The 15,851-nt window shown below is 45.5% G+C and overlaps 1 protein-coding gene across 1 annotated transcript in view; it reads left to right on the top strand.

The window, feature by feature from the left end:
* The first annotated feature begins 4,072 nt into the window (after positions 1 to 4,072).
* b4galnt4a (beta-1,4-N-acetyl-galactosaminyl transferase 4a) overlaps positions 4,073 to 15,851 on the top strand; it is a 129,543-nt gene continuing 117,764 nt past the window's right edge. The window contains exon 1 of the mRNA XM_069528359.1: positions 4,073 to 5,841. Within this exon, the coding sequence (XP_069384460.1) occupies positions 5,700 to 5,841 (142 nt within the window). The 5' untranslated portion in view covers positions 4,073 to 5,699. The remainder of the gene's footprint in view (positions 5,842 to 15,851) is intronic.

The raw sequence follows: 15,851 nt of genomic DNA, 5'->3' as shown, positions 1-15,851 counted from the left end.
GTTATTTACTTGTGTTTTAGTCTTGTCGGCCATAGTTTTTTAACGATGACAACTCAAAGCACTTTACAGGCAGAGGCAAGTTGGGGTTCGGTATCTTCCCAAGGACACTGAATGGTGGAGACTGGATTTGAACGGCCGACACTGGTTCGTAAACGACCCGCTCTATCTCCTGAGCCACAGCCCTACATGAATTATCCCTAGATTTTTTGTAATCTGATGACATTAATCGTTTTTATTTTATTTCAATTTTCATTTTTATGAAAATTAGCTTATACAGCTAACTCTGGCTCACTAACAGTATTTTGATTTTTGATTTTGATTCATGAGCATTGCTCTTGTAGAATAATTAAATAAAATAACAAAAACATGTTCTCCTGTAAGTGAATACAGACGAATACTACCACTGTACGAAACTGTACAAACTGGTTTTTAATCCTGCTCCTCAAGTATCATCTCCTCTCCCCTGATCTGTGCTCCCCGCAATTTATCTTTTCTCCATCTCCCCTCGTCTCCTCCTTCCTCCTCTCCCCCGTCTCCCGTTTCCCCTCCTTACTCATCCGTAAACGTAGAGGAATGTTATTTCCCCCGAAAGGAAATTTGATAGGGCACAGTGGAACAGAAAAGAAATGCCACTCCGCACCTGTTTGGGGAGGCAGAGGAGGCTCAGGCCCAGAGGGCAGCCATAACTGATCTGGACGGGATGCAGGAGGCAAAAACCCCTTAATCCCTGTGACATTTCAGCTCAGACTTCTCATCAAAGCCTGCAGGTTGCTGCAGAGCTGCCCAGGAAATAGAGAAGGTTATGGCAACTGAAGGAGATGAAGGCTGAGGGACAGAGACACAGGCAGAGACAGACAAAGACGGACGAGCAGGAGTTGGATTAAATCTCGCCAGTGAGATTATTGGAAACTGCAGGTCTTGAATCAGATCCAATGCTGATTAAAAGTTACTCTACTCTCCTCAAAATGCAAACACCATCACACCCCGAGCTGATGCTCCGTGCATACTGAGTCCTTCACCCTTCAGCTGTGCTCAGTGGTATCATAACCTCAGAGCCACACTTCTGACACCCGTCACAGGCAGCTGAACATTCACTCCTCCCCCGTGGGCACCATGCAGGAGTAATACCCCAGCAGGAAGCAGCAGCTCCACCACCTCTATATCATCCCCCACCTTGAACACCCTCCATATCTGTGCTCCGCACACCACCTCCTCCTGGATTCAAGCTCTGGGATCCCTGGAAGGTGGCACCTAGACACCAAATGCTTTCTTGCAGGCATGAAAGAGAGGGGGAAGACAGAGGGGGGGGGGAACATGAGGTACATTTTCAACTGAGAAAAGACATGTGCCTGGATGTGTTTCAGATTATATAAAACCCTTCCCTTCAGCCAATTTACACCTTCTCCTATCTGCTTCTCAACAATAAACGCAGGCATGCAGTGTGCAAAACTTTCTATATACCTTTAATGTGAGTTAAAAGCGTGCAGGGTCCCTCGCTGTGCTTTGGATGCTTGCCTGCCCTCGGATGGAAGGGAAATGACAGAAGGAGCAGTCAGGTACTGACTGAGCAGAAAACAAGAGTTGTTTTTGTCTCCAGTTTGACACAAAACAAGTCAGATGATCAAACATGAAGAGGAAGAGAACCAGGACACCGAAAAGCACGATAATGTCCTGCAGCCAGGAGAGCGCAGGAACAGAAAAAAACTGAAACTATTTGATTGCACACTTTTGACTTTCAAAACCAACTGTGTGTGTGTGTATGTGTGTGTCTGTGTGTGTGCGTGTGTGTGTGTGCGTGTGATGAAATACCCTCAGTTTCCCTGCAACAGGAAGGTGAAGTTTTTGTTTCAGCGCAAACGACTGAGGTCATTCCCTTAAGTACTCATTTCAATAGGGCCCAGATGAATACCTAAGCATTTTATTTATGCTCAGTGTTTGCTCAGAAGATTACATTATTAATCCACAGAGGATGGGGGGGGGATTATGGTTTGTGGTCCGACACGTTCAGAAGGCACAGCTGGGACAAACTAAATTGAGGTCATATTCTTCATGGGCCAGGTTGCGAGTCCTTCTGATCCTTTATCTACATCCTCAATGGCATCAATAGCTTACTGCGACCACAGCTGGATGATTGGACAAGTATTAAATTGCGGATAAACCACATGTTGGATGCATTTTGTCGATGATATATTAAAAGGTAAACCTGTGTGTGCACTTAATCTGTGGAAGGGCTGTGGAAATAATCCAAAAGTAGTTGAGTGGATGGTGACACGGATGGAATATAAAGCCGTGCACACTGATTTTCCCCACGTGTGTTTGGTCTCATAACATTTGAACACAACCAACACAAGGTTATCACTTGTTTCACTTGATGTGGTCGATGCTCTTTTTTATGTTTTGACCAGAAGGGGGCAGCCAAGCGCGCGTCCTGAGCGCACAGCTGGGTGTTGGCCACACGCAGCATCACAGACCACATTATGTGTTAATTCATTTGTTTCGACCTGAGTAGCAAAAGAGCAAAGTCACTTATTACAAGCTCCACATTAAAACCATGTATAGATTGAAGTTGTCAGCCATCAGAGAGGTTTTCAAATTGAGACTACACCCTGACTCCAAGTGAAGAAAACTGGGGGAACACTAACAAAAGAACAATGCAATAAAATTTAATAAAATTCAATTTAATGAAGTTGCATCAAATTTCACACACTGAAAGACAGGGGCGGATCCAAGGGGGGGAACCAGAGGGGTGCTGGCCCCCGTTGAAATATGATCGGCCCCTGAAGTGCTCCTGACGTAATAACCTACGATACTAAAAAATACTACTAGATTTTTATTTTCTAAGCTTTTGTCGAAAAACACAACGTCCTTGAACAAGGAACAATTTTCAAAATATGTCCAATGATGTGTGGCTTTGCTCAAATCTACAGAGCTAACGTTAACCAGGGGTAATTTAAATGTGCGCCTCTCTAAATCAGGAAATCTGCATGGGTGTTGGTCAAATTCTGTAATTGGCCCCTCTGTGTAATCTGTGGCCCCTTTATGGCCTCTTAGAGAAACTCATAGATATCAGTTCTCTCCCCTCCTTTCTACCCACGAGGCAGATGGCCGCCCACATCTGGTTCTGCTAGAGATTTCCTCCCGTTTAATGAGGACGTTTTCTGGCTCCGCAGTCACCAAAGTGCTCGCTCATTGGGGGAACTGTTGGGTTTCTCTCTAATTTTAAGGTTTCAACCTTATGTAAAGCGCCTCGGGATAATACAACTGAAAATTTAATTACATGGGCCTGATTTTTCATCCCCGAATCTGAGTCTGCACGACGGGTTGTTCCCTGACCTGCAGCACTTCCTTCCAACAAGTTTCATGGAAATCGGTCTCGTTGTTTTTTTGGTGTAATCTTGCTGCCAAACAAACAAACAAACAAACAAAGTCAAAGCGAACTTTATTGTCATTCAGACCATACAAGTGCACAGAAGAATGAAATTGCTTTTTCTCCCGGCTCCAAGTGCAGATATAGAAGGCAAGTAATTTAACACAATAAAAATAGACATAACAGACAAAACCTACAGACAACAAGTCATAGAAGTCATCTCACAGATGTTGGATTATTGCACAGGGTAACATAAACAGTATCAGTAATATAAACTTGTAAGAGTAGATGTAAACTTTCAAAGTAAATGTAAACTTGACACTGGTGAATATCAATAAGGTGCAAACAAACAAACACACATGGGTGACCCCCCCTCTGCAGGAGCATAATTTCTTATCACAGATTATTTCTGTGCACAGTTAATATTTCATTTTTTATTCCCTACCTATAAAACCTCTAATATCCTGAGAGGATAATCAGCCACGGTGCAGCAGCTCCGTGTTTTCTGAGTCTTCATCAGGCTGCTGGAGAAACGACTTATCATTGTTTATCAAATTAGCACCGGGGCTTGACTCAGAGGGAAAGGACGGGGAGAGAGCAGGGGAAAAAAGCTGCACGAGTTCCCCGGCTCTGCGCTCCGCTCATTGGCCGGCGGATCTCACTCGTACCAAGCGACGGTGAGCGCAGGCGTCGTCATCCCGCCTCCTCTGGACCCTTTGCGGGGCTGCAATTGGCCGCCGCGGCTCGCTCCGTCCACGCAGGTTAGGTTGCTCCGCAGCGTTAAGATGTTCAATTGATGGGCGTACCGAGGCTGTGCGGCGAAAGGAAGAATCCGGTACGCGTTTCTTTTTGGAGCAAAACAAACAAACAGAAAAAAAAAAAAAAAAGACATGTCCTCCCCGGGTCGGATCGCAGCTCGCCTCCGGTTCCTCCGCGACGCGTCTCCCGGAGCTCCGCTGCAGCTTTCCCCTCCCTGTGCGCGGTGACAAGCGGGTTTTTTTGGACGATGCTAGCGCGGCGTTTTAACGGAGGAACGAGGCTCCTGACAGAATAACAACAACAACACAAGGCTGCACGGTGTCAGTGTCGGTGCGTGTGGATGAGCTCCTCTTTGTTTGTGATCTTCCTCCGCGGGGGACTCGGACACTCCGGGTGGAAATAAATGCACCTGCCGCGCAGCCGAGGACCTGAACCGGAGCACATGGGAATATCTGCTCCCCAGGACCTCGCGTGGTGAAGTCGCTTCTCTGAGTTGAATTTCTCCTCCTCCGCCATGGAGCACGCACAGTTTCTCCTCTAACATCGTTTTTTTTTTTTTTTAAAATGTTGCCTCGTCTCTGGGCTTCAAACCCGCCCGAGTGTCGGGAGGATGACAGCTGATCGCCCCTCCTCTCCCGGGACTTAAATAAAAACGCGCTCCATCTGAGATCCGCTGCCCGGAGTCTCAGTTTCAGCTGGTTTAACAATAGCCGGAGCCGCCGGGGGGCTGTGACATTTGGTTGATTGCCACCTCAGCCTCCCCCCTGATCGGCTTACTCGCCTCTCGGTTCCGCTGCTGGAGCCCGGGTCATATTTCTCTGAAGGGCCCTTTTTTAATTTCATTTCAGGGGGAAGATTAAATCAACTGTGCAGGAGCATCTCTGCAGGAAGTGTCCGATCCGATCACCTCTCCTCCTCCTCCACATGAAAACTTTGATTTCTCCTCTCTGACACTTTGCCCCTGGCTGCTGCTTCCCTTGGTCCGGGGGATGATCCTTGGAAGTAGCCGATAAAATAATCAGCGTCGCGGTGTCAGCGGAGGCTTGAGCTACAGGGGATTTGTGTCAGATTATCGCCGGACTGCTATTTTGCTCCCCGGGTCACACTCTCCTCTGAACTTAGCGGCTTTTGATCTGCAGCCTTTTCCCTGCTGCCGCCTGGAAACTCCTGCGAGGGGGACGGAAGCCTGCGTCTTTACAACCGTCGCCATTCATGAGGGGCCGAGGTGGGAGAAACGAGTTGCACCCATGAGCGATGATTGCCACAGAGGTGTCAGGACTCACATCTGAGGACACGTGGATCAGGGAGGAATGAGACGCGCGTAAAAGTTCCTCATTCCTTGGTTTTTACGCACGCTGCCTGGAATGCTGTGACCGAGCGGGAGGTCGGGAGCCCTGTCGAGCACAGCCACAAACAAAACACACACTTACACACTTACACACACACACACACACACACATACATACACTTACACACACACACACTTACACACACAGCAGCGCCCGAGCGACTGCGCCTTCCGGACCCGTTTCGACTCTCCACCGGGCAGCCACCGGAGGATGTTCGAGCCAGGATGCTGCGCTTCCCCGTGAAGAAGATCCGGAAGCAGTTCAAGCTCCTGCTGCTGCTGGTTCTGCTCACCTCGGCCGTGTGGTTCACTTACCTGCACATCAACCAGGGCAAGACCATCAAACTCCACTTCAACTACGGGAAAGGTAAGAGGAGGCTTTGTCTGTTCTACCTTTTTCACCTCGCCTGTCGTTTCAGCTTGGTGGATGAGACCCAACAGTCTCTAAAGACATTTAAAAGGCCATTTAACAGCCTCCTTTATGAATACTGTAGTGACACCTCAGGAGACAACACTATAAACTAGTGTAACATCACTATAAAGTCACATGGAGCTCCTGCAGGAATATTATAGGAATATTAAAGTGACACCATGAAGCATGATATGCCCATCCGAATAGACCTAATAACAGATAAGTCAAGATAAAAATCAGTGTAAACACTACACCTATAAGAATGTGTTCCCAGAAACAGCTGCCACACTGACCTCCTACATCCTGCTTGTTCACTCCTGTGATGGGTGTGGATAGGAGCAGATATGACTCTAAAGAAGAAGCCTCATAAATTCACAATCGCTTCCTTCTCCAGGTCTAAGAAAAGAGAGCTGTGGTCCTCGGGGCCAGGTCGAAAAAAAAGAAAAAGCCAGGCCGCAGCCTCGCCACATTAATAATCAAAAGGGTCCTTCATGAAGGGGGCTTCAGAGGTCACAGGCGTGCCAGACTCACTTGGACAAACATTAGGGAGGTGCGCGGGCAGTGCTGCGGAGGCCGATATCCACCTGCTGCTGAGATGATGTAGCTGAGGATGATGCAAAGAAAAAAAAAAAAAAAAGCAGCTTTTAATGAAAAAGAAAATGGATAAAAGGTGTCGGATGATGTAAACGCACCATCACCTACTACACATTCAACACTGTGTTGATGGTGCACTCTATCTCTTGCAGCTGTCCGTGTAAAGTGATACCAGTGATTATGATGTCCTTGAAGAGTGTACGCCGTACACACACACACACACACACACACACACACACACACACACACACCATGCACCGACAGGCAGGGTACGTTTCATTGTCTTTGATCTCATCCGTGCAGGTTTTTCTTTTTCCAGCAATCGACTAGATTTAGTTTTCAGATGATCAGAGACTCTGAGGCTGAAGGCTGTCACTCCGGGCTTGTTGCGTTCAGTAACTGCAATTACTTGAGTGAGTTGTGCGTTTGTGTCAGGGTTGAGGGTAAAAAAAACGCAGAACAACACAGTATCCTTGCAGTGAATCCAAGGTTTATGAAGCGTGTAGTATTCAAGAAAGGTAAATAAAACATTGCATTGCATTGCACTGCATTGTACAGGTGGTCACGTTGTGCTCAGTGTGGAGCTGATGCAATGATCAGGAAGCTCCTGTAGAAACAGACTCACTGAACACCATTGTCCTCACCCTCTTTGATTTTTTTTCTGCCCACAAGAAGTCTCTGCTGACTTTGTGCAACTTCTCCCTTGAGCATGACTTTGTGTTTGTCGTTTTAATGCTTCAGCTTGTAGCCTTGCCTTTTTGTGACACGTCCGCTGCGGTCGTCTGGCTGGGAAGAAAGGAAGGAAGTGGTGACGCTGTTATGCGACGTTCTGTGCGTCTAATTGACTGTCTTCCATTTAGCAGGCAACTGAGCAGGTCAGCTCACTTAACCTCTTATGAATAACACGTCCCCTCTCGCGCCAAGGGTTTCTAAGTGAGATGTAGCCATTACTGGATATGGCGGCTCTATGAAGTGTGTAAATATTCATACCGGCCTGGTTGTGTAGTCGCACCACACAAGAAATCATTGATTCTAAGCACTGATGTGGGGCAGGTAGAAATAATGTAATCTCATTTTTAGCCCGAGTCCTTTTATTTGAATATGAAATGACAATTTGTCAAATTTCCATTCCGCATGTCCCCCATTTTGGAGGAAATTAGATTTATCACAGCCAAATCACCGGATCAGGCAGATTGCTACTTGTGCTTCATCCGCTAATGTCTTATTGGCATGTGACCAGCAGACTTATGAGAAACATAAACATCTTGGCATAAGGTTCCCCATTGAGGCAGCATCAATTTAATTGTGAATAATGATTTGAGGAGCTTGTTGGAGACAGTTGACGGAAGAAGTCTTTCTAACTTTCTTCTGCTCACCTCAGTTTGCTCCTGTGTTAAGTGATGGTGATAATGAGGCAGCAGAGACCTGAACCTTTGAGAGTAGGCTCTCTTAATGGCGTCCTGTGGAGTCCTCCATGGCAAACAAACACAGTTTTGTATATGTTCAGTGTTCCTCACTGAAACACAAACATTTACTACCTCTGTTTGAATCCTTTTAAGATGTTCGTACCAGTCTGCGGTGATCTTTGCCTTTAATTTGGTTCTTTTTTGGTGCATTACATCCACCAACTGTTGCTGCCCTGTGCTGTGGGCAGTAATGTGTGCGTGCGTCCTTGTGTGCACCCTGCTAGAGACACACAAAAACGTGGCGCTTTGGTTTTGGAATATTAATGAAAACTGGAAAATTACACAAGGGAGTTTTCTGAAAGAAAAGCTCTCTTGTCAGGTGTACATTTCCTCCACCCAGCTTCAAATGGGAATGTTGTGTATTTTGTTTTCTGGTCTTTACATTGCTAACCCAGCCTGACAGACACATTATCACTCAGAAGTCATGTGTGGCCATTAATACCACTTTATGGTTGTTATGCAACTATATCAATCTCGCACAAGTGTCATCAGCTCAATTTGAACCAGAACTGTCATCATTCAGACAACGAAGCCAGACACAGCTGTATTGAAATGAGCCATGACTTTCTGCCGCTAAATAATTCAGTGCAAGATGGGAGCCGCGTGATAGAGCGGTGATAGAGCGGGGATTCAGTTCACGCACCTTATTTTTGGTGTGATTTCTGTAGAGAGTGGAAAGGCAGACGGGAGAGAAGCGGATCTAATCTCAGGACGATGATTGTGCTCACAGGAACAGCATTTGGAGAAGTGAGGCGTTTTAAAAACGTGAGGCACGGAGAGGAGATTTCAAACAAAACAAAAAGTTAAAGTTACCTTCTGTGAACATGTCACTGAAGAGACTGCGTGATTATCCATCATCTGTATTTCCTGCATGTGTCTTGTTTATGAACGGGCAGACAGATATTACAGAAAGATGAGAACATGATTTTTTTTGATCGTCCAGTTATTTCATGAGGCATTAAATCATACCTTCTTAAAAGCCAAGGTAGGTGTTGTAACTACAGTGTCGGGGGGGAAGCCAAATAGGTAAAATTTAATAGTTGTTAGATTGCACACTGGCCAGACCGGCCTTATTTAATCAGAATTTCAATGAGGAAGTGTGTTGGCAGGCAGCGCTGTGGTGCATATTTGATGAGTGCCACATTTATGCGGCCACCCAGTTGTACAACAGCCCCCCTGTTTCCCAGCATCAACAGGTCCACTGAGGAGGAGGAGGAGAAGGAGGAGGAGGAGGAGGAGGAGGAGGCTGGCTGCTTCTGCTGCATACAGCCGTCTATTGATTAACTGTGATTACACATGTGCGAGCACAAACACACACACACACACACATGCATGCACTCAGCCACCCCCACACAAACACACAAATACAGTTCCTTTGTAAAACAGCACACAATTCATACATGTACCTCATATCATCACTGCTCTGAAGAGATAAGCAGGAAGAGGGAAATCTCAGGGGCCTCAGCAGAATACATCTGCGCGGTTGCCTGCAGAGACAAACAATGTTAGGGAGGAGTGTGTGGTGTTGGGCTGCTGGGATGTAACAGTGTTTATTTTAGCAAGATTAATGCTTCCATGGGTTTTTAAAGAAGCGTGGATGTTAAATAGCCACTGAGAGGTTAAACCAGACAACCTGTGGATGCAGAGTCTAAGTATTAGAAAGATAAAGAGCCACACACACACACACACGTTCACAGTCAAAGTCTTGGGAATACAGTGGTTGCAGTTCAGAATCAACTGGAGGATTTGGCTTGTTGTTGTATCTTAGCAGCAACACCCTCAGGCTGCCTCGCTGTCATGGTAACCATGCCCTCCGATGTCACTTTCCCTAATTTTAGCTCTTGTAGTTCTCACGGTCGGTCAGCTTCACCTCGGCCAGAACCCCTCTGGAAGCAGAATTGTAACATACACCGCTCTACCTTGTGTGTGTGTGTGTGTGTGTGTGTGTGTGTGTGTGTGTGTGCGTGTGTGTGTGTGAGAGAGTGTGCAGACACACACACACACACACACACAGCACCTTTCATGTTATCATTTATTCATGCAGCGATTAATCTCGACTGCTACCTTTCAGATTTGTGAATAATGCAGCTGCTTGGTTCCCACCTGCATCTTTTTGATTTGTTATTGGAAGAACAGAGAATGAAACCAAACAGCCGACATGTTCAGCCCACGAGACGTCGTGCTGTATATGTTGGGTGTGTTTCTGACAGAGCTGAATTTAGCTGCTTCCGTCGGAACACCGTGTCGGGCGTTGGTGCAGTCTGCAAGTCTGCCTCAACAAAGTGGTTTGGGCTTGTTGAACCACAGACAAGTGAACCCAGCTGGGTGGTGCAGCGTTTAAAGATCGCTTCTATTTAGAAAAGCTGGACCTTTAAATCACTGAGGAAGAGCAATATTTATCAGACGAAAGAAGTTCTAGAAAGAGAGGTGATTTATATTCTTTAGGACCAGTGTACTACGCCGACTTTACATTAATATTTCTGGTAGTTTTTCAGATGGAAGTTATTGCTGCAGAAACCTGGATGATAAAAAAACTGTCTCTCTATCTTTGAGAAATGATTCAATATAAAATAGATGGAGTCTGTCTCACACACACACACACACATGCACACTGCATTTCATTTTCTGTCTTTGTTCGTTAGCATGATAAGACAGAAACTACTGGACGGATGAGTCTTAACTTGGTGGAAGGATCTGTTACGGGTCAGGGAAGAACGCCTATAACTTTGGTGTGGATATTTCACTTTCTTTAATATTGCGTTTTTCAATATTTTCCTTGATTTCTTAGAGAATAATACAAAGATCTTGGGGACAAAAGTCTCTGAGTGTCCTTCTAGTCGGTGTCTGTATCTGCCCCCGAAAATCCATATCGGCCAGGCGCTGCACAAAATGATGCCATTTACAATTTTACATGAAACAGACATTTCATCTGAACTGACTGTATCTTTGATTATATCAGTTAAAGGGCTGTGTCACAAAGGCATAAACACACATGGGGCTGTCAGTCCGTTGTTGGATCGTGGCCCGGGGAGCTGGGATGGGGACTATCACACATTCAACCATGAATCTGCCCCACAGCTTATCTGACCAACCCAGTAAATCTCTCTCTCTCTCTCTCTCTCTGTCTCTCTCTCTCCCACATTACATTGTACATGTCTGTGTATTTTCATTCTCCTGCACATGTGCGGTTGGTGAAATTATGTACACGCAATCTCTCGCCCAGCTTGCATTTTCTGTTAACAATAGGCTCTAAAATATTTCACACTCACGATGCGTTGCGTTCACTTACCCAGAGTGCATTTCACAGCGAGCAGATGTTGAAATAGGAACGGGAGACAAAGGGAGGTTAGGTTGGAAGGTGAGCAAAGGCACTGGAAAAAACACAAATCCTGAGTGTGTTAACCTCAGGGTTAATGAAATTTGTGTTGCCCTGTCTAACAAGCCACCATCAAGGTACCAGCACTGCCCCATGCAGATTAGAGCTCTGGCCCAGTGCCGCGGCTTTGCCACAGGAGATTTGTCTGTTTGTGTGTGTGAGTGAAACAGAGATTTAGTGTGAAAGACAGCGAAACGTGTACGTTTGATGTAGTTTGTTTTCTGCATGTGTCTGTGAGTGCGCATCTCCTCCGATCTTGCTGCCGTCTGCACTTTAGCCCTGGTGTTTAGCCGAGCAGAAGAGGAAGCAGCTGAATGATGGCACTGTCTGCCCGCTGGCATGCCTGCTGCGAGTGGGGGGGCGAGCGTTTGGGGAGCAGGGAGGGGGCAGAAGAAGGACACCCTTCTCACGCAACAGGTGGGACATGCAGCAGGAAGCATCAGACGAGGACGTGGCGGTGACTCATAATAAACCGAGCCCTTCACGGAGCATAATCAGTGTAATCTGTTTGTGTATGGAATTCCTACCTGGATGTGGGAACTTCACAGTGGAAAGCCATTCAGGTGCAGCCAGCTTATACAACAGGAGCGTCTAATAATGCAGCTTTCACACTGTTAAACAATGCCATCAAGATTTAATTAACACCAATTTCCTCAGTAGAGTCTCATAAAAACCTGCACAATTTGGACAATTTACTAGGACACTGCTGGGAGACACAGGGGAGGGGAGTGTGATTCGGAAAGCCGAGCGAGTTGGTGGTGAATTTAAGAAATGAGAAAGATTCAGAGAGCGGGAGGGAAAAGGAGGAGAGAGCCAGATAGACACATGTCAGGTGGGAGTATCGACTGCGGATGATTATGATCCTCGTCATGATGGGATTTGTCCTTTTCCTCGTGCTCGGGGCTCGGTTCTGCTCTTTACTCCCACAGAAGGATTTGCTTTCATAGGCTTTTCTAAACGCATGCAGCGCCGGGCTGTACCAGCTCTGGTGTTGCCTTACTGTAAAGCGATCCAGTCCTTGCAGGATTTCAATCAATCCTCAAAGAGTGCGCTCCCTGCTGCTCAGAATGAGCTTTCTGTAGCGGCGGTTAATGGAAAAGGTCACCTCCCCTCCAGGCTGTGCCGGCTCACAACAAAGACGGAGAAAGGATCACAGGAGAGGGACAGATGCACCTCAGAGACACAAGAGGCAGAAGTTTTGATAAAAACAGGGATGTTGGTTGCATTGTAATCAGTTTTTTTTACAGCTTTGTTGAAAAGTCAATTGTCGGGAAAGTTGAAACTACAGAAAAGTAACTTGCCTGTCCCCGTGTGCATCTCTCTGTAGTTTTCACTCTCTCCCTTTCACCTGTTTTTTTAAGAATCACTATAATGTTGATTGTCACTGTTCATCATCATTATTCACTTTTGTGGAATCAGATACCTTTCCGAGCCAATCTGCAACAGTTTGTGTTCCTCGTGCACACGAAGGGAAAGAAGGAAAACGATCTGGCACTTGCACGGATAGCGCCAATTTAAGGATAAGCGTGGAAGCAGGAGGGAGGAGTGAAAGTCTACTGGCAGTGGTGTGATTTATATGTTTGTATCATCCAGAAAGAAAGTCGGCAAACAGGCTCCCCAGCAATAGAGTCTGTATAGTCAGATGTAATGACACACATAGAGACCTATGAGATCCCCTATCCTGTCAGTGTAAGGTGCATCCAATCACGATCAGGTCCAATGGACAAATATTTAATCAGACCAAACAAAGTTTTCTTGCTCCACATCAAACAAACCATGATTCAGATCATTTGCACTCAGCACTCACAGAACCAGTTCACAGGATTTCATTTTCATTTTGCTGGAGGTAAAACAATAAGTGGCAAAAGGAATTAAATAAGCGAACAGGTTCATTCATTCCCTCAGTTCCAACAAAGGGTACTTTTTGTCTATTCAAAAAGTCAGTGACTACAGTAGCCGTGTCAACATGTTGACGTCAGACGCACGCCCGTCTACAAACCAATCACTGTCAAATATAGGTATAGATGCAGTACATGTAGGTAATACATGTCGTTACAAAATCCTGTAGTACGCTCCCTTTAATGCAAACTAACCTGATCAAATGTAGTATAGTATGGTAAAGTGTAGTTTACTATAAAATAGTTTTGTGTATTATAGTATGTATGGTTTTTAACATCATAATGTTTTATATTAAAAGCTATATTCCAAGGTTTAATGCCTCAGCTATGAGAGAGCATCCACTTCCATGCTCTATCCCATCAGATGCTCTGGATTCTGCTGTTGTGTTGTTGTTCCACACATCTGGCTGCCATTCAGACAAACCAGTCCCTGTACTTTACATCTAGAAGTAAAGGATGTAAACAGCTAGAATGTGATAGTGGTGGTGGTAATGTTCCGCGCCGCTCCGCAGCAGGTCTGACAGCGCTCGCCTGCTGACAGCTTCCAATGGAGAAATTCTCCTGGCTTTTTTCTGCATCTTAGTTGAGCTGAATGCCCTACGTTCCCTTCTCGACTTCTTTTCTTTCATCCCATCTCATATTTCCTCTGGTTCCATCTCACCCACCGTCCAAGTTGTCTCTCACATCTGTCTGTCTCTGCAGCTTTATCTTATTTTTCCGCGTGAGGCGTGGGTGTACGGGGGGGAGGTGGGAGAACAAAGTAAGGACAAGGATTGCACTTTGTCATTCTTTTGTTATTGCGTCTCAAAGGCCTCCTCTCCAGCTTGATTACCATGTGAGCTGCTTTGTGGAGGAGCGTGGCAACGCTCTCTGAGGGCTGTCAGACACTTCTCTTATTTTTCCATTGTAGCCAGTCACAGGGAAAGATGTTGAAGAGAAGAAGAAGGTTTCCTGTTTGCTCTGGAGCCTTGTTTGTGTTTGTACAACTGTGTATACTTGCTCTGAGCCCTGCCAGTGTACGCTGAATTTTAACAGTTCTTTAACTTAACTTCTCTATAATTCGCTGTGATTAAATACCGTGTTTTAGTATTCACTGTACCATACTCAAAAGTTTTACCCCGCTGCTCTCTCAATCACATAGAGCTGATAGAAAACTGTTGATGTTGTGATCACTCAAAGTGGTTTTTTTACTGAGAACACTTTGCTTTTAATAGCTTGGTTTTTATTTGTGACAACTGCTGCGGGGGAATAGTTTCAGGCAAAAGGAAGGTTATGAGACAGCTGTCAGGAAAGTTTGACTGTTTTCAAGTAAAAAAAAAAAAAGGTGATTGTAGGTACTTTTTAACTAAACATGCCGTTCCCAAATCACAAAGTTTTCCTCCCACGTCACTGTTTTTAAAAAAATTTGCGACTAGAAACTCGATTTTCTCCAGCGTGGCTCGACGTCTTGCCCCTTCTCACACCTTCAGATTCAACCTCTACGTTTCACATGGCTGGGTTTAGGCCAGCTCATCAAAATCGCCACTGAGAACATCACTCTTAAATCCCAGCCGCTCTTGGCTTTGTTTTAAGTACAGTAAATCATGCAGCGCTCTCTATCTAACACGATGTTGGCTGTAGCCAAGGGCTCTGCAATAAATTCCTCCCTCCTGGGCAAAAAGTAACACTGACCTGAGATCCATCTTGATGGGATAGCCCAAAACTCACGTTGCCTTTTTCCCCTTGAAGTAAGATGTAGGCCTACGTAGTTCCTGGAAATGCTGACCTCACCTTTGTTTCCTTTGCATCTTGTGTGCTCAGCTGTTCAATAGCTTATTATTGCCGGTGACTGTCCACAGTGTCACTCTCTGTGTTTGTTCGTGCAAGTTGAGCGTCTTTATATTGTTGCGTCGGGGCCTTTTCTCCTGTTCCTGGTGAATGCCTCACTCGGCCACTCCTCGGTGGGCTAAGGTTTAGTTAGCAACTCAGGCCACGCCCATATTACATTTTCGAAGTAAACTTAACAAAACTCTGGAACATATCGCGGCACCCAGGGACATTTTGTCATTTCAGCAGTTGCTATCTTGCTCTCCTACTCTCTCTGCATCATGTGACCATCTGAGAAGACATTCTGAAAAACATGCATTGCCTAGTATCGCTGCACTTTCTACCACCTCTTATCAGCCATTTCCTTCCTGTTTGGTATAGCTCATATTTTTTTCTTGCATCTCAGCCTCCTCTTTCCCCCACATCTATATATATATATATATATATATATATATATATATATATATATATATATATATATATACCACAATTTTTACATCCATTGTTACATTTACAAATGAAATATTGGACAAATGTGAGCTTTTCATCTGGCTGCACTTGACATGGAGAGCCACCCTTCCTCGGCAAAGCACGAAGATTCAGCTCTATTATCAATCTGTCAGACAGGCAGCTGCTGCCCGCCCTGCTGCTGGAAATGAAGGCACAGTCCGACGACATTGTTGCCAGGCACCGTGGCATCTGTCCAGATACCAGACATTATATATTAAAGGTTAAAGACAAGCATTACTTAATCTGTCTGTAAGTTCCTGTGAATATCATAGAATACAACAGGTTGGTTGATTTTAAATAACGAGGGTGAGAGGA

The sequence above is a fragment of the Paralichthys olivaceus genome, chromosome 7 (assembly GCF_024713975.1).
Source record: "Paralichthys olivaceus isolate ysfri-2021 chromosome 7, ASM2471397v2, whole genome shotgun sequence".
Taxonomy (NCBI): Eukaryota; Metazoa; Chordata; class Actinopteri; order Pleuronectiformes; family Paralichthyidae; genus Paralichthys; species Paralichthys olivaceus.
Note: the sequence above shows the minus strand (reverse complement) of the source record. Positions and strands in the feature narration are given on the sequence as shown.